This window comes from Chelonoidis abingdonii, chromosome 1 (genome assembly GCF_003597395.2).
Source record: "Chelonoidis abingdonii isolate Lonesome George chromosome 1, CheloAbing_2.0, whole genome shotgun sequence".
NCBI lineage: Eukaryota > Metazoa > Chordata > Testudines > Testudinidae > Chelonoidis > Chelonoidis abingdonii.
The window spans coordinates 155,687,845-155,710,808 of record NC_133769.1 but is presented as its reverse complement, the minus strand read 5'-3'; the positions used below and the strand labels follow the sequence as shown (position 1 = coordinate 155,710,808).

Here is a 22,964-nt window from a genome sequence, read left to right as displayed (position 1 = left end):
TTGAGCTAGCATGCTAAAAAGAGCAATGTAGCACAGCTGGTGGCTTGGGCTAGTCACCTGAGTACATACCCAGGGGGTCTGAGTGGGTTTATGCTCAGATGTGCTCCCAGCTGCAGTGTATATGTACCATAAGAGTAGCAGTATGTTTACAGAATGCATTTGACAGTACTTTGTGTTAAATCACTTTTGCTTTTCCCCCTGTATAATCAATTGGATTCCCTTTTGCTTGTGAATCTTTCACACAGTAATGGGACAGAAAAATAATTTTTAAAAATAGGGAAGTGATTATAGAACCATGGGAAGTGATAGGGAGACATGTGCACATGTAGTACCTGAACTGACTTTTAACGCCTCTTAACATTCACTAGCTTTAAAGATGACTGTGTTGCTTGGCAGGAGAATTTTTTTGATGAAATTCTTTTAAGAATGTTTTATTTATTACACTTATGTATCAGTTAATAGAAAAAGTATCACATGAATTTAGCACAAAATTATGCTGGTATCTTTTATTTTTGAGATTATTGATGAGATAAGAGTGTTTATTTGAGGAGTCCAGTGGCACCTTAAAGACTAACAGATTTATTTGGGCATAAGCTTTTGTGGGTAAAAAACCCACTTCTTTAGATGCATGGCTACCCCTCTGATACTTGTTTATTTGGGGTTAGAGTTAAAGCTGTGTTGTGAAGAAATATGCACTTGTTTAGTAGTTTATAAAATGGCTTTATTTTCACAATTTTCTTAATATTACTTTGTTTAGTGTTGGTAAATTAAGATAGTTCTTAATTTTAAAATAAACAGGATGGAGGGGTTGCTATATATTTCTATGTAGATGCTTGGGCAAGATGCACCCTATTTCTCATAACAAAGAGAAATATCAGCCTTAAACATAGTTGTGACTCCTTATTTAAGGCTGATTTTTGTTTTTCCACCAGAGATTTGACCTCTTTGTTATGAAAACTACAGAATAGTCTTACCCGGTCATTCAGCGTTTACTGAGTACAGCATTTTTTGACCGTTTACAAGTACGCTTAACTCATTTTAATAGTTTGTGTTAAAACTAATTTAAAAACAAGTTCTTTAAGAAATTTAGTGCTTAAAGTCAGACCTTTTTCATCCTGTCATTGCTCTGAAAGATTCTGTGATTGCATTTGGGTATCAGTGATTGAAAGGCTCCCCATAACACTGCATCCTTGGCCCTACGGCATACTGAGGCAGGAACATCCAGATGTTCTTAAAGTGCAGACACATTGGGACACAAGGGACTGGGCTCCCTGCACAATGCTGGTCTCTAATAGCACTCTTCTTCTCCATCCAACCCATGCACATCCCCTCACATATGGCCATTTCCCCAGTCCTCTTGGCTCCCTGTATTGGTTTTCTAGTATTGGAGGAGTTCTGTGGGGGGAGACAGAGAAGAAAGTGGAGATGTGGGGGCAGGGAGAAGCATGGTCCCAATATCTTTGCTTGTGCATCAGCACCCCTGCTTGGGCTGGCTCAGTGTGCAGAGGAGCTTAAGGTATGTCTACATTGCTGACTGTGTACCCAGGCTTCTTGTCAGGCTTGTACGTGTGTTGCTGCCTCTTCTTGGTGCTCAGGTTACCAAAAGTCATCATTCCAGCTGTTACCTACAGATATACCTTCCCATGCTGCAATCACACTGCTTGCAGTGTAGAGGTGCCCGGAGGCAGCCATGCCAAGAAGAGCCTTTAATGTGCTGGTGTTTGGACAAAAACACTCCCGTTGATATTAGTGGAAATAGAATTGGCCCTGGAATTAGACAAAGTCATTGCTAATAACTTTTTACTTTATTACAACTAGGGCTGTCAATTTAATTGCAGTTAACTCATGCAATTAACTCAAAAAAATTAATCACACTCTTAAACAATAGAATACCAACTGAAATTTAGTAAATATTTTGGATGTTTTTCTACGTTTTCCAATATATCTGTTTCAGTTACAACACAGAATACAAAGTGAACAGTGCTCATTTTATATTTTATTACAAATATTTGCACTGTAAAAAGATTAAAGAAAGAAATAGTATTTTTCAATTCATCTCATACAAGTACTGTAGTGCAATATCTTTATCATGCAAGTGCAACTTACAAATGTAGGTTTTTTTGTTACATAACTGCACTCAAAAATAAAACAATGTAAAACTTTAGAGCCTACAAGTCCATCATCCTACTCTTGTTCAGTCAATTGCTAAGAGAAATACGTTTGTTTACGTGTATGGGAGATATTGCTGCCCACTTCTTAATTACAGTGTCACCGGAAAGTGAGAACAAGCATTCACATGGCACTGTTGTAGCTGGTGTTGCAGGATATTTATGTGCCAGATGTGCTAAAGATTCATATGCCTCTTCGTACTTCAGCCATTGTTCCAGAGGACATGGTTCCATGCTGATGATGCTTGTTTAAAAAATATTGTGTTAATTAAATTTGTGACTGAACTCCTTGAGGGAGAATTGTATGTCTCCTGCTCTGTTTTACCTGCATTCTGCCATATATTCCATGTTATAGCAGTCTTGGATGATGACCCAGCACATGTTCGTTTAAAGAACACTTTTACTACAAATTTGACAAAATGCAAAGAAGATACCAATGTGAGATTTCTAAAGATAGCTACAGCACTCAACCCAAGATTTAAGAATCTGAAATGCCTTCCAAAATCAGAGGGATGAGGCATGGAGCATGCTTTTAGAAGTCTTGAAAGAGCAACACTCTGATACGGAAACTACAGATCCAAACCACCAAAAAATAAAATCAGCCTTCTGCTGGTGGCATCTGACTCTTGCTGATGAAAATAAACATGCGTTGGTCTACAGTGCTTTGGATGGTTATCAAGCAGAACCTGTCATCAGCATGGATGCATGTCCCCTGGAATGGTGGTTGAAGCATGGAGGGATATATGAATCTTTAGTGCATCTGGCATGTACATATCTTGTGACACTAGCTACAACAGTGCCATACAAATGCCTGTTCTCACTTTCAGGTGACATTGTAAACATTAAGCAGACAGCATTATCTCCTGCAAATGTAAACCAACTTGTTTGTCTGAGCAATTGGCTGAACAAGAAGTAAGACTGATCGGACTTGTAGGCTCTAAAGTTTGACATTGTTTTATTTTTGAATGCAGGTTTCTTTTGTCCATAATTCTACATTTGTAAGTTAAACTTTCATGATAAAGAGATTGCATGACAGTACTTGTATTAAGTGAATTGAAAAATGCTATTTCTTTTGTTTTTTACAGTGCAGATATTTGTAATCAAAAATAAAGTGAGCACTGTACACTTTGTATTCTGTGTCGTAATTGAAATCAATATATTTGAAAATGTAGAAAACGGCCGAAAATATTTAAAAAATGGTATTCTAATCATGTTTAACAATGCGATTAATCGCATGATTAATTTTTTTAATCACTTGACAACCCTAATTACAACCTGTTATTGCATCCTGTTTCCTTTAAGTAAACCTGGAAACATGACTCCTCAAGGAGATTTAATTATCTGGGGAATGTGAAGGGGATAGTAACAAGCTGTATTTGATTCTTTGAGCACCTTGCAAATGGAAAAGTCCTAAAACCTCTGATAAGCTAAAATGGAGCTGTGTCTGGTGCATTTAATTTGGCGCAGATCATTGCATAGTTCATTAGGACAGGTAGTGAAGAATATTGTATCAACTGAAAATACAGGGGGAATTTAGGGAGGCTGAGTGTTGGAATTTGGCCAGCACACCAGACCTGACACCTTTGCCCTTAAAGAAAGCAGAATGGTTTCTCCATAACACTAAGCTGGGGTTTCAGTGCTGACTCTAGGAGGTGCCTCCTAATGAATCACCAGCTCATATTTCTGTATTGCCTGGGTTTTGCTTGATCTCTTATCCTGACTCTGCTTAGCTTGTGAGACCTGCTGAGATCCTTGCCTAAGTATGTCTGACCTCTGACACCTTGCAGCATGCTTTACCTTTTTTTGTTTCTTACTCTTCAAAGCGCACAGTTTTGGCTGAACTCTGGTGACGTGGCCTCATGTCTGGGTGATGTCATTTGTTTTTTTCAGTGGTAAAGACACCTTGGTGAAGTGGTGGGACTTGGATACGCAGCACTGCTTCAAAACACTGGTTGGACACCGTACTGAGGTAAATAAAATTAAAGATGGAGGGAAGGAGTTAGTTCAGTACAAGTAGCACAGCACACTGGCTGCAAGGTAGCTTCCATTGGTACATCCACACTGCTCAGGATTGGATTTGTTTTAGATTGTAAACACAAACCCTGTGAAATATTTGTGGTTGGCTGTTGTGAAGAGGGTACAGGTGAGAAGCCTTGTCTGTTGAGGAGGCTTGTACCACTCTTGCTGGGAGTGATGTTTCCAAACTGGATGTCCTTGTGCAGTATCCTGGGTAGCAGGGGCGTGGGCTCTCTGTTTTCATTTTCCCTTTTAAATTAAAAAAAAAATCATGGTAATGGGTGGCCATATAACTAGACATAAAGACGCTTCCTGGTGTCTTCTCCTTGGTAGGTGTGGGGACTAGCCTTTGTGTCGCAAGAGAAGCGTCTCATCACTGGCGCTGCAGACAGTGAGCTCAGGGTGTGGAACATCACCTACATCCAGGAGGTAAGAACTGAATGCATCATCTCGGTTGCTTTGCTCTGGAGTGGATTGAACTGGAACACAGCAGGACTGTGGCTTTCTGGTCAGTATCCATCCAGGGGACACTCAGTGTGGCGCAAATGTTGTTTGATGGCTTTAACTGTATGTTTCTACTGGCTCCCAGCTCTGTTGTAGTTCTGTGCACACTGCCTTTGTGCGTGTGTGGGAGCTGTCCTAAGAATGGGGCACTTCTTGCTACAGGATCAAGCAGAGTGAGAAGCTGGAGGAAATTCTTGTCTGGGGACATGCATGGTGGCTGCAGACCACTCCTTCTCTTTGTTCGAATTGAGGTTAGCCAAATAAGCATGAAATGACTGGTGGCCACCCTCCTCTTCACCGCATGGGTGTGGCTTGTGGAGAGGACAGTTTTGACATCCAGTGCTTCACTTTGGTCTCAGGAGAAGGCCACTTGGATTGGGGTGGTGCAACGTGTGCTGGAACTGATGGTCTGCAGCTGGCTTCTTTTCCTACCAGGTACATGCAGCCCTCGGTGTCCCAGCTGGTGACTGATGGGGACCTTGGCTGGGCAATATTTGGGAGCCCTGTTTCAGGATGCATTGTGGAAGCTCTTCTGTATGGGCTGGTTCCATTTGATTACTATCTACGCTCTTAGGGCTTCGTTTCATAGAGCATCTTTCATCCTGCTTGTTCTCCTGAGTAGTTCAGAATGAAACCTATGACAGTGTTAAATGATTGGAGGGAATCGAGGTGTGATGAGGGAGAAGCCAGGGTGTGCTAAGGGTATTTTTTTCCTTTGCCACGAGCAGGCAACAGACCCTAATGAACCAGAATCCAAGAAAAGCAAAGGGTCTCCAGCTGCAGCAGAAAAGACTTCTGAAGTGGATGAGACCTCAGCCCTGGATGAGATGCTGGAGGAGGTAACCCTTTTCCCCACTCTGGCTAAGTGGTGCAGATTCACAGGGTATTTGTGAGGGTAGATACACAGCTCAAATAACTAAATAGGGGTTTGAGGACAGACTTGGTTATCTTGCTGACACTTGCCTTGCTCTGTTGGCTTTGTGCCCTGGGGATGGTCTCTAGCACTTCTAGAGAAGACACCCTGACCCCATAAGCAAGGAATCACACCAGTGTGTTCTACCTTCCTCAGGAACAATCTCTCACTTCTCCCCAAATACCCACAAAATAGCAGCAGGAACCTGTGCATCTATTTGCTGGTAACCTGTGCCAAAGAAATCCCCAATGTAAATATATTGGCAGGTCTCTAGGAAGGCTTGGCAGTGCTAGCAGAGCTCTTTCCTTGTAGGAAAGGGACTACAATATAATGGTTACTTTCCACCTGCCTCCGTTCAGTTCTGAAACTGATTCACCTCGGACTTATTAACAGTACCCTGCGTCATAACCAGGGATCCTGTTTTCTTTGATTAAAAAAACCAAAATTCTCTGCTTTTAAAAACCTATAAAAATCCCCGTTTCCCCACAATTAAAATGGAATGCTGAACTTTAATTTCCTTAGCCATGATGTATATAGTGTCAGGCCTTGGCTACACTTGAGAGTTACAGCGCTGGTGGTGGCTTTACAGCGCTGTAACTCACTCCCCGTCCACACTGGCAAGGCACGTACAGCGCTGTATCTCCCTGGCTACAGCGCTGCATGTACTCCACCTCAAGGAGAGGAATAAAGAGAACAGCGCTGCTGTTGCAGTGCTGGGGTGCCAGTGTAAACAGGGAATAATCTTACTATGCTGTAACTGACCTCCAGAAGCTTCCCATAATGCTTTTAAGTAAAGATTACGCTCTTTGTTTTGTTGTGATGCCTCTGTTTTGTTGTGAACTCTGGGCTCCCGGAGCTGCTTATCAAAAAAACAAACACAGCTCCTGTTTGCTGTGAATGAGCTCCCTTTGGAACGTCCACAGCTAGTGTTTGCTTGAGGAGAGAAGCAGCGGAGCGGGGGTCCGTTTCGGAGCAGCTGCTTATCTGGTCTGTGAGGAAAAAAACAAAGAGGACTATTTCCATTTAATGAATGAGAGAGGGATGGAGGAAGAGGTCGGAATTTACCAGGCAGGGAGCTGACACAGTGTCGGCTCCAAAAATCCACTCTCTCTGTCTCCCCCACGCTCCCTATCACACTCCACTCCACTCCCCTCTTTTGAAAAGCACGTTGCAGCCATTTGAACGCTGGGATAGCTGCCCATAATGCACCACTCCCAACACTGCTGCAAATGTGGCCATGACAGTGCGCTGGTAGCTGTCAGTGTGGCCACACTGCAGCACTTTCCCTACACAGCTGTACGAAGACAGCTTTAACTCCCAGTGCTGTACAGCTGCAGGTGTAGCCATACCCTCAGTTGAACACAGTGTTTTATCGATATACGATAGAACCCTGTTTATCCAAGCCTCCGTTATCTGGCTCTCTGTATTAACTGAACTATTGGCCATCTGGGGCTGACTGCGGTGGGGCTCCCGTGGTCAGCGCTGTGTGGCTGAGTGCCCGAGCCCCACCTTGAAATAAGGGATAGAAAGCTCTTTGCCAGTCCTCCTGATTATCCCAACTTTTGATTATCTGGTCTCAGTCCCAGTTAGATCAGATACATTGGGTTCCACTGTAAATTTAAAGCGCATTAAAAAATCAGCTACAAGAGGGGGACTTTGCAGGCATTGAATAAGTGGCACTGGTACTTTCAGTAACGTAGTTAATACATTTTTATTTTTTCACAAAATTTAAAAACTAAAGGTTCTCTCTAAAAACACAAATTCCACATTTTTCTGGGAGAAATGGATTTCAAGGATCACTGGTCATAAGGGTCTCAGAGTGGTGCTGCTATGTTTAGAATCAGTTCCTATTGTGGGAAGCCTCTTCCACTTAGATCAGTCAGCACCTGACAGCCTTTCACTAAATTCCTCCTCTCTGGATCACTTACTCACCTGTTGGCACTTCTAGAATCCTTTGAAGATTTCAGCCTCACTCATTCAGTTATAGCTAGACACGCAGCTTTAAAAACTGTTCCTTCCTTCCTCAAGGAATTTTCTCTGTCTCTGTTTTTAAGCAGGTAATTAAATGATCTCTCTCCTCCACCTTCCTCATCTCTCTCCTGCAATAGGAACTAAAAGCTGGTGCCTTAATTTTATAAAATTAATAGATAAATATTAGATAAAATTAACAGATAAATTCCCTTCCATTTAGTGACGGGCATGTTTCGGTCCATGAAAGAAACTTAGTTCTCAGACAAAATGCAAAAAACATAAGTTAAATTTGTGCCTGACACAAATGTTTGTTTGCTGTTAGTTCCCACCTCTTCCTTATCTCTTTTGGATGCTAGTCAGATGTTGTAGACTCTGCCCTTTCATTCTTGTATCTAAAGACTTGGTTGACCTTTCAGACTACAATTGTTTTCCCTTTCTGTATCCTTGTAGCGCCTCCTGAGGTGCAACAAAGCTGGCTCCATCATGCGGGCAGGAAGAGACCGAGTCGTTACTCTTGCCACTGACCGGACAGGCAGGATCCTAGCCTGCCATGTAAGTAATATGCTTTGGGGCCTTTTGCTAGTGGACTGCAGAGATGGCTCTATTGTGTGTCTCAGGGACTCTCCGCTGCAGCAGCTTCTTAGGCAACTTGCTGCAAGTATTAACTCTTGTGCATTTGTCTCCAGGGAACGGACTCTGTTCTGGAAGTGTTTTGTGTCCTTACCGAGGATGAAATCTGCAAGAAAATGGAAAAGAAAATGAGAAAAGCAAAGAAAAAAGCCAAGTAAGCTCTGGTTTTGTAAGTGGATGATGTCCACATGCTGAGAATTGACAAAAGGCCCATCCAAGGAGAGAGTGCAATGAATGAATCATGAACCATTTGCAGTTAGTCTGCTGTTAACATGTTTGTCTGTTCCTGGCTTGTTGGTGCTGGTGTGAGCCAGGTTGTTCTCTGCTCCCAATAATTGTGGGAAAATCACCTTCCATGTGATTCTCTTGCAAGAAGTGAGTGGGATGAGGGAATGGGCAAAACTCTCCTGGTAAAGCCCCACTTGTACATCACCATCTATGACTCAGGAGAGTTGCACAAAGTAAATACACTTGCCAGTGTGAAAGCTGGTGGTGCTAGCCTGAGTAACCAGAGTCACTTTGACATCTACAGATTGGGGTGGTATGTGCCAGGTTCAGATTGGGGCAAATTGTCTTTTAGTGGACAGCCTTTTATTATAAGTCTATTTTATGCTTCTCCAGTGTCCATTGTTCGTACATCCCCTGGTGTTTAACTGGTGCCTCACAATAGCCCTAGGAGGTAGGTGAATGTTAGCTCACTTCATGGGAAATCTGAGGCACACCAAGGATACATTTGTTTATATTTTGGTAGTGCCCAAGGGCCAGAATTAGGAGTCAGGACCCCATCGTTCTGAGCTATATAGTCACAGAACAAAACGATGATCCGTTCCCCTGAGAGCTTTCAGCCTGTTGGCTTGTCTACGCTTGAATGTTAATTTGGGTTAAGGTAGGGTGTGAATTTAAAGCACAGAGCTATTCTGGAATAACTCCATGGGTGGACAGGCCCTAAGTACACAGGTGGGGAGGGATGCAATTAAGTTGGTGTCTTGAACAAATTTCAACAGTGATATCTACTTCCTGCCTCCCTAAATTACCCTTGTGGTTTCAGTTTGATAGAGTATTCGTTTGCACTTCCTGTCATAAGCCTGTGGCTTGTTGCTGTGCTCCAATAAATAATTTCACTTTTCTGGAGTAAGTGGATTCTCCTCACTGAATAGTTCTCATAGCAGGGTGTGGTTTGATAGACATCTTAATAAGACAATCTAGGATCATTATTCTCTAACTTTGCAACAAGAGTCCTGGGATCTCTTTTAAGTTCTTCAGGACTGCCAGCAGCATTGCTGGCCCTCAAGGTCTGCGCTGAAGAGCATTGCACCTCCATTAGAACGGCACGTCTGTGTCAGCGCTGGATAAGAGTCCAGCTAGTCTCATTCGTAGAGGAGTTGCAGTGTGTTAATTTTTGGGGGCGGGGAGGTGAATGTGTCTGTACATTTCTGTCCCGTGTTAGCCTATGACTGGACTGGCAGTGCCCAGTAAACTGATTCCCAGGGGTTGTCTGACTTTTCTAGACTGAAGTCTGAGGAGGAGAAAGAGGAGCCTGAAGGAAGCGTTGAGATGAGTCTGCAAGAAGAGATTCAGCGAGTCACTAGCATCAAAGCTTCTGCTAAAATTAAGTGAGTGCAAAGCCCTGTTCTGGGGTCATTGATGCAGCTCAAGTACCCACTGAGGGGGCCATGACCTGGGGAGAGTTTGTATTGTACAAAGGTGGCTCATCTCCAGAGATGAGAGGCTGAGACGCCATAGAACTTAGAGCTGGGGAAAGGCCTGCAGGATCCCAGGTAGTCAACCTCCACCCCATATCCCTTCAGTGTCTTCACACCTCTTCCATCAAGATTGTTCCCTGCAAGGGATTCTCTAGGGCAGTGGTTCTCAAACTTTTATACTGGTGACCCCTTTCACACAGCAAGCCTCTGAGTGCGATTTCTCTCTCTCTCTGTCCCCCGCCCCCCATCTCATTTTAAACACTTTTTAATATATTTAACACCATTATGCTGGAGGCAAAGCGACGTTTGGGGTGGAGGCTGACAGCTCGTGACCCCCCATATAATAATCTCTCGACCTCCTGAGGGATCCCAACCCCCAGTTTGAGAACCCCTGCTGGAGGGGCTTGCCTCAGCCAGTTTTAAATGACAGGTCCAATGGGGCTTCTACTGTTGCCTTTGTTAGACTATTCCACTGCAGACTGCCTCCCCTAGCAAGAAGTTGTTCTTGGTGTTTTCCTCTAGTTTATTTCATCTTGTTTCTCCTAGTTATGACCCTGACTTCTCTGTCCATTTAAACAGGTCGTTTGACTTGATTCTGTCTCCGAAAGGAGAGCTGAAGGCCACCTTACTGCTCCAGAACAACACCATCGAGTCCTACATCCTGAACCCATCAGCACAGGTCCCCCAAGTTGTCCGTGCATCCAAGATAACCATTGGAGGTCACCGCAGCGATGTCAGGACACTGGCTTTTAGCTCTGACAACATTGCTGTCCTCTCAGCTGCTGCTGAATCTGTTAAGATCTGGAACAGGTGTGTGTTCTGATTCTGTAAATTCCTCTTCGTCTGCCTCAAAGGTTGGGGCTGTTCAGGTTAGAGGGGAGAATGGGAAATGGAGAGGAGAATGATCCCAAGGAATACAAAGTGATGAATGGAATAGAGAAGGTAGATGAAGCACTTTGTTTACTCTTTCTCATTATACAAGGACAAGGGGATGCTTCTTTCGTGAAACTGAAAGACGAAATTAAAAATGCATTACTAACCCAGGGAATTCATTGCCACTAGATATCATTGACGCTAAGAGTTTAATGGGGTATATAAAAGGACAGCTCTGGATATTGAGGACATCCACAGTCATGGAGTCAAAGAAATGTAGGGCTAGAAGTCACCTCAAGAGGTCATCAAGTCCAGCCTCTTGCACTGAGTCAGGACCAAGTAAATCTAGACCATCTCTGACAAGTGTTTGTCCAGCCTGTTCTCGAAAACCTCCAGTGATGAGGATTCCACAATCTCCCTTGCAAGCTTGTTCCAGAACCTACTGACCTTTATCGTTAGAAAGTTGTTGTTTTTTAATATTTAACCTAAATCTCCCTTGTTGCAGATTAAGCCCATTACGTCTTGTCCTACCTTCAGTGGATGTGGAGAGCAATTGGTCACCGTCTTTACTTTATAACTGCCCTTGACACATCTGAAGACTGTTATCAGTTCCTCCTTTAGTCGTCTTTTCTCAAGACAAAACATGCTGCTTTTTCTAACCTTTTCTTATAGCTCAGGTCTAAACCTTTTATTACTTTCATTTCTCTCTTCTGGACTCTTTCCAGTTTATCCACATCTTTCCTGAAGTGTGATGCCCAGAACTAGGCAGAGTACTCCAGCTGAGGCCTCAGCTGAGGTTGAGTAGAGGGGACAGTTAGCTCCCGAATCTTACATACAACACTCCTGTTAATACATCCCAGAATGACATTAGCCTTTTTCTCGTCTGCATCACATTGTTGGCTCATATTTAATTTGTGAACCACTATAACCCTCAGATCCTTTTCAGCCGTACCACCGCCTAGCCAGTTATTCCCCATTTTGATTTTTCCTTCCTAAGTGTAGTATTTTGTACTTAATTGAATTTCATCTTGTTGAGTTTAGACCAATTCTCTAATTTGTTAACGTTGTTTTGAATTCTAACCTGTCCTCCAAAATGCTTGCAACCCCTCCCAGTTTGGTGTCATCTGTGAATTTTATAGACGTTCACTCCACTCCATTATCCAAGTCATTAATGAAAATATTGAATAGGACTCACCCCTGTGGAACTCCACTAGATACTCTCTCAGTCTCGAAGCCAACCACTGGTAACTATTCTGAGTACAATCTTTCAATATTTTTCTTAGCATATGCACAACATGCTTCATGTGGCACGTGACCAGGATCCGTCATTGAATTTGGTCTGTTGGTTGGATCGTTAGCTTCCCTCGCCCGATCAGTTTTGCACCCACCTTATGCTGATTTCATCTAGATCGCATGTCACTACTCTGCATGTGGGACTGTATCAAAGGCATTACTAAAATCCAGTTTTGTCACGTCTATAGCTTCCCCCTATCCACTAGGCCAGTAACCCTGTCAGGGAAGGAAATTAGGGTGGTTTGGAATGATTTATTCTTGATAAATCCATGCTGGCTATTCTTTATAACCCTATTTATTCTATGAATGCTTACAAATTTGATTGTTTAATACTCTATAATTCTATGAATGAATTATCAGGGTTGGAAGGGACCTCAGGAGGTCATCTAGTCCAATTCCCTGCTCAAAGCAGGACCAATTCCCAACTAAGTCATCCCAGCCAGGGCTTTGTCAAGCCTGACCTTAAAAACCTCTAAGGAAGGTTCTAGTATCTTTCCAGCTATTGAACTTAGGCTGACTGGTCTATAATTCCCTGGATCCCCTTTTAAATGTAAGTACTATATTGGCCCTTCTCCAGTACTCCGGGACCTCATCCGTCTGTCCTCCATGAATTCTCAGAGATAACTGCTAAGAGTTCTGAGATTGCTTCAGCTTGTTCTTAAGTATCCTACGTTGAATTTCATCAGGCACTGTTGACTTGAATACATCTTACTTATCTGAAACAGCATGCTGGACTAGATGGACCATTGGTCTAATCCATATGGCCATTCTTATGTTCTAAATATTTTTAATGTATTCTTTTCCTATTTTGGTCTGCGTTCCCTTCCTCTTGTTGTTAATATTTATTGTGTTGAGAATCTGGTCACCATTAATCTTTTTAGTGAAGTGTGAAGCAAAATAGGCATTAAACACCGCAGTCTTTTTAATGCCATCAGTTATTAGTTCTCCTGCCCTGCTAAGTAGGGGACCTAAACTTTCTTTCCTCTTTCTCTTGTTCCTAATGTAGTTAAGGAACCTCCTCTTATTGCCTTTTATGTCCCTCGCTAGGTGTAACTCATTTTGTTCCTTAGACTTTCTGATTTTGACCCTGCATGCTTGTGCCATTCTTTTTGTACTACTCCTTGTCAATTCATCCATGTTTCCACATTTTGTAGGATTCCTTTTTGATATTTAGGTCATTGGTGGAGCCCTGTTGGCCTCTTACTATTCTTCCTATCTATCCTTTGCATTGGGAGAGTTTGCAGTTGTGTCTTTAATATTGTTTCCTTGAGAAAATGCTATCTTCCAAACTCTGTTATCGTTTCGATTTTCTTCCTATGGCATCTTACCTACCTGTTCTCTGAGGCTGTACAAGTCTGCTTTGTCCTTATTCTGCTGCTCTCACTCATTCCTTGCCTTGGAATGATATAATCTGTTATTTCACGATCACTTTCACTGAAACTGGCTTCCGTCTTCAGATTCGCAATCAATCCCTCGCTGTTGGTCAGAGTCAAGTCTAAAATGGTTGCCCTTGTGGTTACTGCTTCCATTTTCTGAAACAAAAAGTTGCCCCCTATACATTCCATGCACTGTTTGGAGATTTTGTGTTTTGTCATATTACTTCTCCAACAGATGTCTGGGTAGTTAAAAATCCCTCATTACTACCAGATCTTGTGTTTTGGATATTTCTGTTTGTTTTAGATATACCTCATCCACTTCTTCCAGATTTGATCATCTAAAGTAGAGCCCTTTGTCACCCTTATTTGTTTTCCCCATTTATCTTTACCCAGAAACTTTGCCTCTCACCTCCTTCCGGACCTCAGAACACGTGTATATATTCTTGATGTATAATTAACATCTTCTTCCCTTTTTTTCCCCATCTGTCCTTCCTGAACAAGCTATACCCTGCTATACCAATATTGCAGTGATAAGATTTAGCCCACCAAGTCTCTGTGATGCAATTAAGTCATAATTTAGCTGATGTATTAATACTTCCAGTTCTTTCTGTTTATTCCCAATACTCCTTGCATTTGTGTAAGGACATCTAAAATGTTGAGCAGATTCCCCCACTGATTTCCCTCTTGTTGCTCCTATGAGTGTATTGTAATTATTCATGTCTCCCCCCACAACATCTAGCCCTCTTAAGGTTGCCCTTCTTTATGCTCACCTGTGGGCTGTTGTCACCTGCCCCCTTTGAACCTAGTTTAAAGGCTTCCTTACTAGGTTGGTGAGTCAGCATGCGGAGATGCTCTCCCCTTCTTGGGTCAGGTGCACTGCATCTCTTCCCAGCAGTCCTTCTCCCCAGAACAGCATCCAATGGCAAAGGAAGCCGAAGCCCTCCCCTCAACACCGTCTGCATAGCCATGCATTCATCTCCAGACTGTGCATGTCCAGGCCTGGGCCTTTACCCTCATGTGGGAGGAAGTACAAGAACAACGCCTGGGACCCCATCTCCTTCACCCTTGCTCCCAAAGTCCTGTAATCACAGCTGATCAGCTCAGGGTCATACCTGGCAGTATCATTAGGGCCCAGATGGATGAGCAGCATGGGGTAGTGGTCAGAGGGACGGATGAACCTCAGCAGTCTTTCTGTTGCATTTCGGATGTGGGCTTGATCAGACTCCTTCCTGCAGAGTAGTCAGTTCTCTTTCCTCCTCCTGGTGTGCTGTATTTATCTGAGGTTGGCAAGCATCCTCCATCCTGGATGTCTCCGTGTGCATTCTGTTTATGAAGTCCTTGCCACCTCCTGCAGCTCTTTTACCAGCTTCCTGACAGACTCCACCAACAGATACTTCTCATACCAGGTGATTCTCCCTGTCTGGCTTTCTTTGGTGGGGATATGTAGGCTGCATTCCCAGCAAGTCAACACCAGAACTTGTGTGGAAGTCTCCAGGGTCAGGATGCCTGTCTCATGGAGTGTTCCAAGAGGTGCAGGCAGAGGAAGAGCTAGCAGTGGCGTTGCTGATGTGCCGTTTTCCTCTCATTGCAGCTCTTTCTTGTAGAGTACCTGCCAGTTGTGGGATGAAAGAAATCACACGTGCTGATTCTTTTTCCGTGTGGGATTCTAATCCTATGTTTTCTGACATAAACCAACCACTAACTGTGTGGGGCTAGGGAGAAACTTCACCCATGGACATAGCTTTGGGTTTTCTTGTATCTTCTCTGAAGCATCTGATGCCAGCCGCTGTTGGAGATAGGACATTGGACTGCCTGGGTCACTGTTCTAACCCACGATGCTATCGCAGAGCTCCCTCACCGTCACTGACTCCTCAAATGCTACTCCTCTGGGACATCGCTATCCTCTGAGAACTCCTCCTGTCTTGCTCCCTCCTCCTCCCTGAGCCAGCTGTTTTCAGTTATTTTGTGAGTGAGAGGTAGCAGCCTCCCTGTTCTCTCTCTGATGTAGGGAGTAGGTTTGGGGATTCCGTAGATTTTCTGTTTGAATCTAGCGTCTTAGAGGTTTCTGAGTGGGCAGTTAACTTCCCTGTGGGCTAAACTGTGCACTGATGCTTTGATTCTAGGTGGCATTTACCCTACCCCAGCCAATGCAATCTCTCACAAGCCTGCTGGGATCAGTATGTGGCCTGCCAGGCTCATAATACCTCACAGTGTGATAGTCCTTGCTGGCTGAAGTTCCCTGTTGCTACCATGGGCTGCTCTCCTTCCCTCTTGACAAGAATGAGCCAGGGGCTGACTGTGTGCCGAGTTGGCTTTCAGGGAACCTTTTCAGTGCAGTGCTGGGTTAGTAGCATTGGAACTAGAGGGCCAGGCTCTGAGATTGATTTGTCCCCCTGAATGGTGCTGTAATCTCTGGCCTCCTGTACAGTGCATGAGAGAGAGGCAGTTGCTGTGAAAGGCCTTCTAGCAACACAGCTCATTTAAACGGCCAAGGTCTATACCCAATGATGGAATCTCGCATGCTGCTTATGCCCACAGGTCGACCTTGCAGTGTATCCGGACCATGGCGTGCGAGTATGCGCTCTGCTCACTCTTTGTCCCGGGAGATCGGCAGATCATCATAGGAACTAAGGTAACCGGTGGTTTTCAAACTGTGGGTCGCGACCCAGCACTGGGTCATGGTGGCTCTGGCCAGCACTGCTAACCAGGCCATTAAAAGACCTGGTCGGCGATGCTGCCCGGCTAAGGCAGGCTAGTCCCTACCTGTTCTGACACTGCACTGTGCTCTGGAAGCAGCCAGCAGCAGGTCCAGCTCCTACGTGGGGGGCACACAGGGCTTCGCGCGCTGCTCCCGCCCTGAGCACCAGCTCTGCACTCCCATTGGGAGCTTCCCAGAAGAAAGCTTGTCCTACCACCCGCGCTGCACCCATGACCGGGAGCTGCCTGAGGTAAGACGGTGCCCCAGCCCTCTGCCCCAGCCCTGAGCCCCTCCCAAACCTGGAGCCCCTTCCTGCACCCCAGATCCCTCCCTGGCCCCACCCCAGAGCCTGCAAACCCAGCTCAGATCCCTGACCCCCTTCCACATCCCAACCCCCCTCCCAGTTCTGACCCCTACCACATCCCAAGCCCCTCCAGCCATGAGCCCCCAACCCAGAGCCCTTCCCGCACCCCAAAGCCCCTCACTTCCAGCAGGCCCACAAACACCACAACCTTCTGCCTCAGTCCTGAGCGCCTCTTCCCACACCCAAAAACCCTCGTGTGACAGTTAGGATCACCAAGAAACCCTGTTGAGGAGCTGCCAACCTGATTGCGCAGACTACTTTCTGCCCCTGCTTTCCATGCCCCGTCAGCCTCTAGACTTCATTGACCCTGACCTGGTTTAGCCAGGACTCACTAGCCTGCTGGCAACCCAGACCCAGGTCCGATCATGTCCCTAACAGCTGTAGGCTTGGACTGCAAGCAACTCACAATGATAGTTTCTTGTTCTTTAACACTCAGATCCCAACTTCCCATGGGATTTACTTAACCCCAAATAAAATTCCATTTTACCCTGATATAAGGCTTAATGCAAGGATAAAACTCATAAATTGTTCACCCTTTAGATCAGTGATAGAGAGATATGCACAAGCTTTTGACCCAACCCAGGTATAACACACACTCTACTTAATTTTAATAAGTAAAACAGTGATTATTAAATACAGAATAAGTAGGGTTTTAGTGATTCTTAAGTTAGAACGACAGAATAAAGTATAGTCACCAAGCAAATAACAAATTGAAAAACTCATAATCTGTGTCTAATCAAACTGAATACAGATAACCTCACCCTTAGAGATGCTTCAGTAAGTTTTTTCCTCAGACTGGACACCTTCCAGGCCTGGGCACAATTCATTCCCCTGGTACAGCTCTTGTTCCAGCTCAGGTGGTAGCTAGGGGATTCTTCATGATGGCTCATCTCCCTTATTCTGTTCCACCCATTTATCTATCTTTTACATAAAGTGGGACTCCTTTGTTCCTCTTGGTTCCCACCCCCCACTTCCCAATGGAAAAGCACTAGGTTAAAGATGGATTCCAGTTCAGGTGACATGATCACATGTCACTGTAAGACCCCAAGCCTTCATTCCTCCCAGCCTGACGCACAGGAAGGCCTGCCTGCAAACAGAGCCATCCACAGTCAATTGTCCTTGTTGATGGGAGCCATGAAGATTCCAAACAACCATTAATGGCCCACATTTTGCATAATTACAATAGGCCCTCAGAGTTATATTTCATATTTCTAGTTTCAGATACAAGAGTGATACATTTATACAAGTAGGATGACCACACTCAATAGATTATAAGCTTTGTAATGATACCTTACAAGAGATCTTTTGCATGAGGCTTATTCCAGTTACATTATATTCACTCATTAGCATATTTTTATAAAATGATATAGAGTGTAACGTCACACCCCTCATCCTTAGCTCTGGGTTGTGGGCATCAACAATTTTCTTCAACTTGGTCACCAGAAAAAAAGTTTGAAAACCACTGGGCTAGGGAACCTTCCTAAAAACTTCCACCATTGCTAGTACTGGTTCAGCTCCACTTGTGTTAGGAGCGCTGGCAGCCTTAATGAAATGGGCTGTCCCTGGTGATCTACCACTGCCTTGTAGCCCTCTTCAGAGCATGTCTGATTGGCTTAGTGCTGAAAGTGCCTGTGGCAGCTGGTGCCCTTTCTGCCCTAGATGTAGCTCGTGGGGGTTGAGCTGGCTGGTGTTAGCAATGGTGGGATGTTTTTGAAAATGTGAATGGCTGTGTCTAGTGGCCATCGAATGCTTTGAGGGCCAGAGACGGGTGCAGCAGGTCAGGAGTGAGGTGAATTAGTGGAGATGCATGTAGAGATTCCAGGCCAGGGACAGCTGGGGATGCTGCAGGCCAGAAATGTGTCCTCTGTGCTGAGTCCCTGGACAGAGCTGGTGCATTCCTCCTGGCTGCCAGTAGGATTCTGCATTGGCACCAAGATTCTCCTCTCTCACTTCATTTGGTCTGAGAACTCCCATGTTCCCCCTCCCTGTTATGTCTCTTTAACTTAGCTGCACTCCACTTCTGCTGGCTGTCTTGTTCCCAGTTGGGATCCTTGCTCCTTTAATCACAAATCCTTCTGTCTCTGGGACTCTGTGCTTCAAGTTATCACACCTTGTTTGCAACTCAGGCCTGCAGACTGGGCTTTTGACCTGTTCAAGCTGTCTTGGCATGTACTGGAGACAGAACAGAGTTGCTAACCTGCTCTCTGGTAATTTGTCTCCCCAGACAGGGAAGCTGCAGCTGTATGATTTGGCCTCTGGGAGTCTGCTGGAGACGCTTGCAGCGCACGATGGGGCACTGTGGTCCATCTCCCTCTCACCAGACCAGGTAACTTTCTTTTAGTGGTAGGTCTGTGCTGCTCTCAGGAAGCCTGTGTCTAAGGGGTGGCTTTGACAATGCAGAAGTGGGCATTGTAGGGTTTTGATGTGGGAGGTGTTTATCACCTTCGCACTTTTGTTTGGCATTATAAAACATGCTGCTGTTCAGTTCTGCATACCTGAACCTGTCTTGGTAGTACACCAATAGCCCTCTGCTGTTACAGCGTGGGATGTAATTTTCTGTGTTATCAAAACAGTGACAGCTCATTGCCTTTCTGGAACACTTCTCGTCTGCAGATCCTAGAGCACTAGGAAAACTTTATAACTGATTCCAATAGTGTAAATATGCCTCCTGGAAATGTGATTCTACAAGCAGACCATTTCTGTGTGGTTGATACGGTGTTCTAAGTGCAATGATATGGTCACATGGGTTTTCATCCTACACAGCGAGCGTACACATACATCCACTATCTACAGCAGATCAGTCAAGTTGACCCTTGTTGCTCCAGAAAGTTGTCAATATATCAGACAACCTGCTTGGTACAGGCTACATCTTGATTTATCCTGCCCACTCCACCATCTTAAGTTCATTCCTCCTGAAAAAATCCCATCTGCCAAAGCCTTTGAAATCCAAATGTGTTTGTGTCTTCTGCACGGTAAATAAAAGTTCTGTGTTTCCACTGAACCAGTGGTCAGTGTAACCTGCTCTTAACCTTCATGCCATAGGAACTTAAGATCTAGACTGGGTCTTAAGTTCTTGTGAACTTAAGTTCTTGTCTGGAACTTAAGAGCTAAAGGGTCCTCAAGTGTATGGACTTTGCTTTGGGTGTATTATTCTTCCTGAGTGCAGTGAAAGTGCTCTTGTTGGCTTTAATTTTAAATTTTCTTTCTCCTTCAGCGTGGCTTTGTAACAGGAGGTGCTGATAAATGTGTCAAGTTTTGGGATTTTGAGCTGGTGAAGGATGAGAATAGCACACAAAAGAGGTGAGGAAAAAGCCTCTCTGGAGGCTGCATTCCTTCTCCCTGCTTGATGGTTTGGCCTTAGTTTTGTTCGTGGATGCCTTTGGTAACACATGCTGTGTGTGTGTGTGCGTTTGTGTGACAGAGACAGAACAAAGGTCTGAGCCCACATACTGCTGGCAGTTAATGGAGCTGATTGCAGGATTCTCACCACAGTTCTAGTGCCTCCCAGCTAGAATTGAGCAACGTTTCTTGACTAAACTGAAATGTTTGGTGGAAATAAGTATCTGTTCTGACAAACTTCTTCATCGGGAAAGTTTCTCGGGTCCAGGATGGTACCGAGTTAGACAGCATCTGAGTGATTCACTCTGCAGCCTAGCGTTTAGAGCACTCTCACCTGGCATGTGGGAGACCGAGTTTTGTATTACCTAACCGCTAGGTTATAGAGGGAATCACTCAAAGTCCCTGCTCCAGATCAGGCAGCGCAAGATCTGACCTTGGGGGTACGTCTACACTACGGGATTATTCCAATTTTACATAAACCGGTTTTATAAAACAGATTGTATAAAGTCGAGTGCATGCGGCCACACTAAGCACATTAATTCGGCGATGTGTGTCCATGGTTCGAGGCTAGCGTCGATTTCCGGAGCGTTGCGCTGTGGGTAGCTATTCCATAGCTATCCCATAGTTCCCGCAGTCTCTCCTGCGCCTTAGAATTCTGGGTTGAGAGCCCAGTGGCTGATGGGGCAAAAATCATTGTCACGGGTGGTTCTGGGTAAATGTCGTCAGTCATTCCTTCCTCCGGGAAGCCATGGCAGACAATCATTTCGCGCCCTTTTTCTCTGGATTGCCCTGGCAGATGCCATAGCACGGCAACCATGGAGCCCGTTCGGCTTTTTTTTTTTTTTTTTTTTTATTACGTCACTGTATGTGTACTGGGATGCGCGGCGACAGAGGCGGATTACTCCAGTGCTTAAACAGCATCATTCATTTGCTTTTGCCATCGATAGCAGAGACGGTTTATCAGTCTTTCTGTATGAGTCGCTTGCCGGCATAACATTTGGCATGAGATGACGGTGTTATCTGTGCTATCATTACTGTCTGACTGCTATCATGGGTGCCCTTGCTGAGATCGGCCGGCGGGCGCAAGCAAAACTGGGAATGACTCCCCAAGTCAATCCCATCCTTTATGGTTTCTAAAAATTGAGTCAGTCCTGCCTGAATATGGGGCAAGTGTACTAGAGAACCAGTGTTCAGAGAGCACAGGTGCTCTTGTCAGATCCCGCAGAAGTGATGAGCTACATGCCATTCACAGGGGGTGCCCCTGCACAACCCACCCGTTGTTCCCTCTCCCCCAACCTTCCTGGGCTACTGTGGCAGTATCCCCACATTTGTGTTCATGAAGTAATAAGGAATGAGGAATAAGAAACACTCTTTTAGTGAGATAAAATGAGGGGAGGCAGCCTCCGGTGTATGACAGTCCAGGCAGAACATTAAGCGGTGCGAGGGAGAGAAGCCAGCATGCCGCTGCTATGACATTCCAGGAAGGACAATCTTTTTCTTTACACAGGAAAGAGAGGGGCTGATGGAGTCAGCCCCAGTTGCTATGATGAAGACGGTTACCGCTGTTCTGTACATCTACTGGGAATGACTTGGAGTCATTCTATTTTACCCAGCGCCCCCGCCAGCCACTGAGGCCAGCCAGAATCACTCCGGCGTTGATAACAAGGACGGGTTACCAAGTCCTTCTGCCCATCTGCCACCAGGGAGGGGAGGGAGCGAATACTGCGTTTCATGCTGCAGCATCGTGTCTACCATGCGCATTCACGGACATAGGACCGGTGACATTGAAAGAAGTCAAAGAAACGATTTCTTTCTCTCTTTCTTCACATGGTGGTGGGGGAGGTAAATTGAAGGAGCTATTCCCTGAACCTGCCGGACAATGTGTTTTGAACCTACAGGCATTGGGAGCTCAGCAGAATGCAAATAACTTTTCGGAGATGCTGTACTGTGGAATAGCTGGAGTCCTCAAGTACCCCCTCCCTCCAATGAGCGTCCATGTTGAGTCTCTGGGCTTCCCGCTACGACTTCACGCAGCACTGAGTAGCCTAGATTTTTTTTTCGAAACGCTTTGGGATTTCGTCTTCTGTAACGGAGCTTTGTAGAGCAGATCTTGTTTCCCCTATGCAGCATCAGATCCAGTATCTCCGTACGGTTCCTGCTGAAGCTCTTCTTTGGATTTGGACTGCATATTGCCACCCGTGCTGATCAAGCTCCAAGCTGGGCAAAAGGAAATGAAAATCTAAATTCGCTGGGCTTTTCCTGTTTACTGGCCACAGCAATCGGTTCAGCATTTGCGTGTCCAAGCGATCATAGTGGTTGCACTGTGGAACACCCAGACCGGCCCAATTACCATCGATTTGCAGCCACACTAACCCTAATCTGATATGGTGAAACGAATTTTAGCGGCCTACTCCATCTCGTCGGGAGAGAGTACGAATGATTTAAAGGCCCTTTATATCGATTAAAAGGCCTTGTAGTGGAGGACGGTCTACGCATTAAAATTTGGTTTAACGCTGCTAAAACGGTTTAGACGCGTAAGTTATAGACCAGCCCTGGGTCTTCCCCACTACCAGGTGCAGTGCCCTTCCCAGGCAATAGGTGTTCTGATGAGGGGTTCTCATTTGTTCAGGAGAAAATTTGCACATTCTTTTCATTCTGGTCGGAGTAGAAACCAAGTTTTGAAAGCCCCAACTTTTCGTGAAAGCAGAATTTGTTGTTTCCAGGCCAGCCTGCTTCCATTGCCTTGCAGCATTGTTGTCTGTGAGTTTGTGGATTGTTTGGAGTCCTACTCACATCCTTCGTGGATCCCCAGCCCTCCTCCACATTTTAATTCTTCATTTCATTGATCTTACGCTTTCTTAATTCCAAACTGAGAACGGAGGAGGAGAAGACTTGGTATTGGTGTATAGCAGGATGACTATGAGCCCCATGTGATATGGCTTTAAAAAAGGCAAAGCGACAGGGTTAGTGCATCCGGCGAGGTAATTTCCAGCAGGAGAGGAGGGTGTTAGTGCCGTTATATACGGCGCTGGTGTAGACCCACCTGGATATTGTGTGCGTTTCTGGGATGTCCCATGTTAAGAAGCGAATGAATTCAAACTGGAACAGGTTCAGAG

At 45.0% G+C, this 22,964-nt stretch overlaps 1 protein-coding gene across 3 annotated transcripts in view; it reads left to right on the top strand.

Moving 5' to 3' along the window:
• Positions 1 to 22,964, top strand: part of WDR3 (WD repeat domain 3) — a 40,707-nt gene that overhangs the window by 4,911 nt on the left and 12,832 nt on the right. For 2 of the 3 annotated variants that reach the window (XM_032773625.2, XM_032773626.2), the window contains exons 5-14: positions 4,059 to 4,137; positions 4,518 to 4,613; positions 5,414 to 5,527; positions 8,023 to 8,124; positions 8,259 to 8,356; positions 9,711 to 9,815; positions 10,485 to 10,715; positions 15,986 to 16,079; positions 18,734 to 18,835; positions 19,724 to 19,809. In XM_032773625.2, the coding sequence (XP_032629516.1) occupies positions 4,059 to 4,137; positions 4,518 to 4,613; positions 5,414 to 5,527; positions 8,023 to 8,124; positions 8,259 to 8,356; positions 9,711 to 9,815; positions 10,485 to 10,715; positions 15,986 to 16,079; positions 18,734 to 18,835; positions 19,724 to 19,809 (1,107 nt within the window). The remainder of the gene's footprint in view (positions 1 to 4,058; positions 4,138 to 4,517; positions 4,614 to 5,413; positions 5,528 to 8,022; positions 8,125 to 8,258; positions 8,357 to 9,710; positions 9,816 to 10,484; positions 10,716 to 15,985; positions 16,080 to 18,733; positions 18,836 to 19,723; positions 19,810 to 22,964) is intronic. The other variant, XM_075071746.1, reaches the window with a different exon arrangement.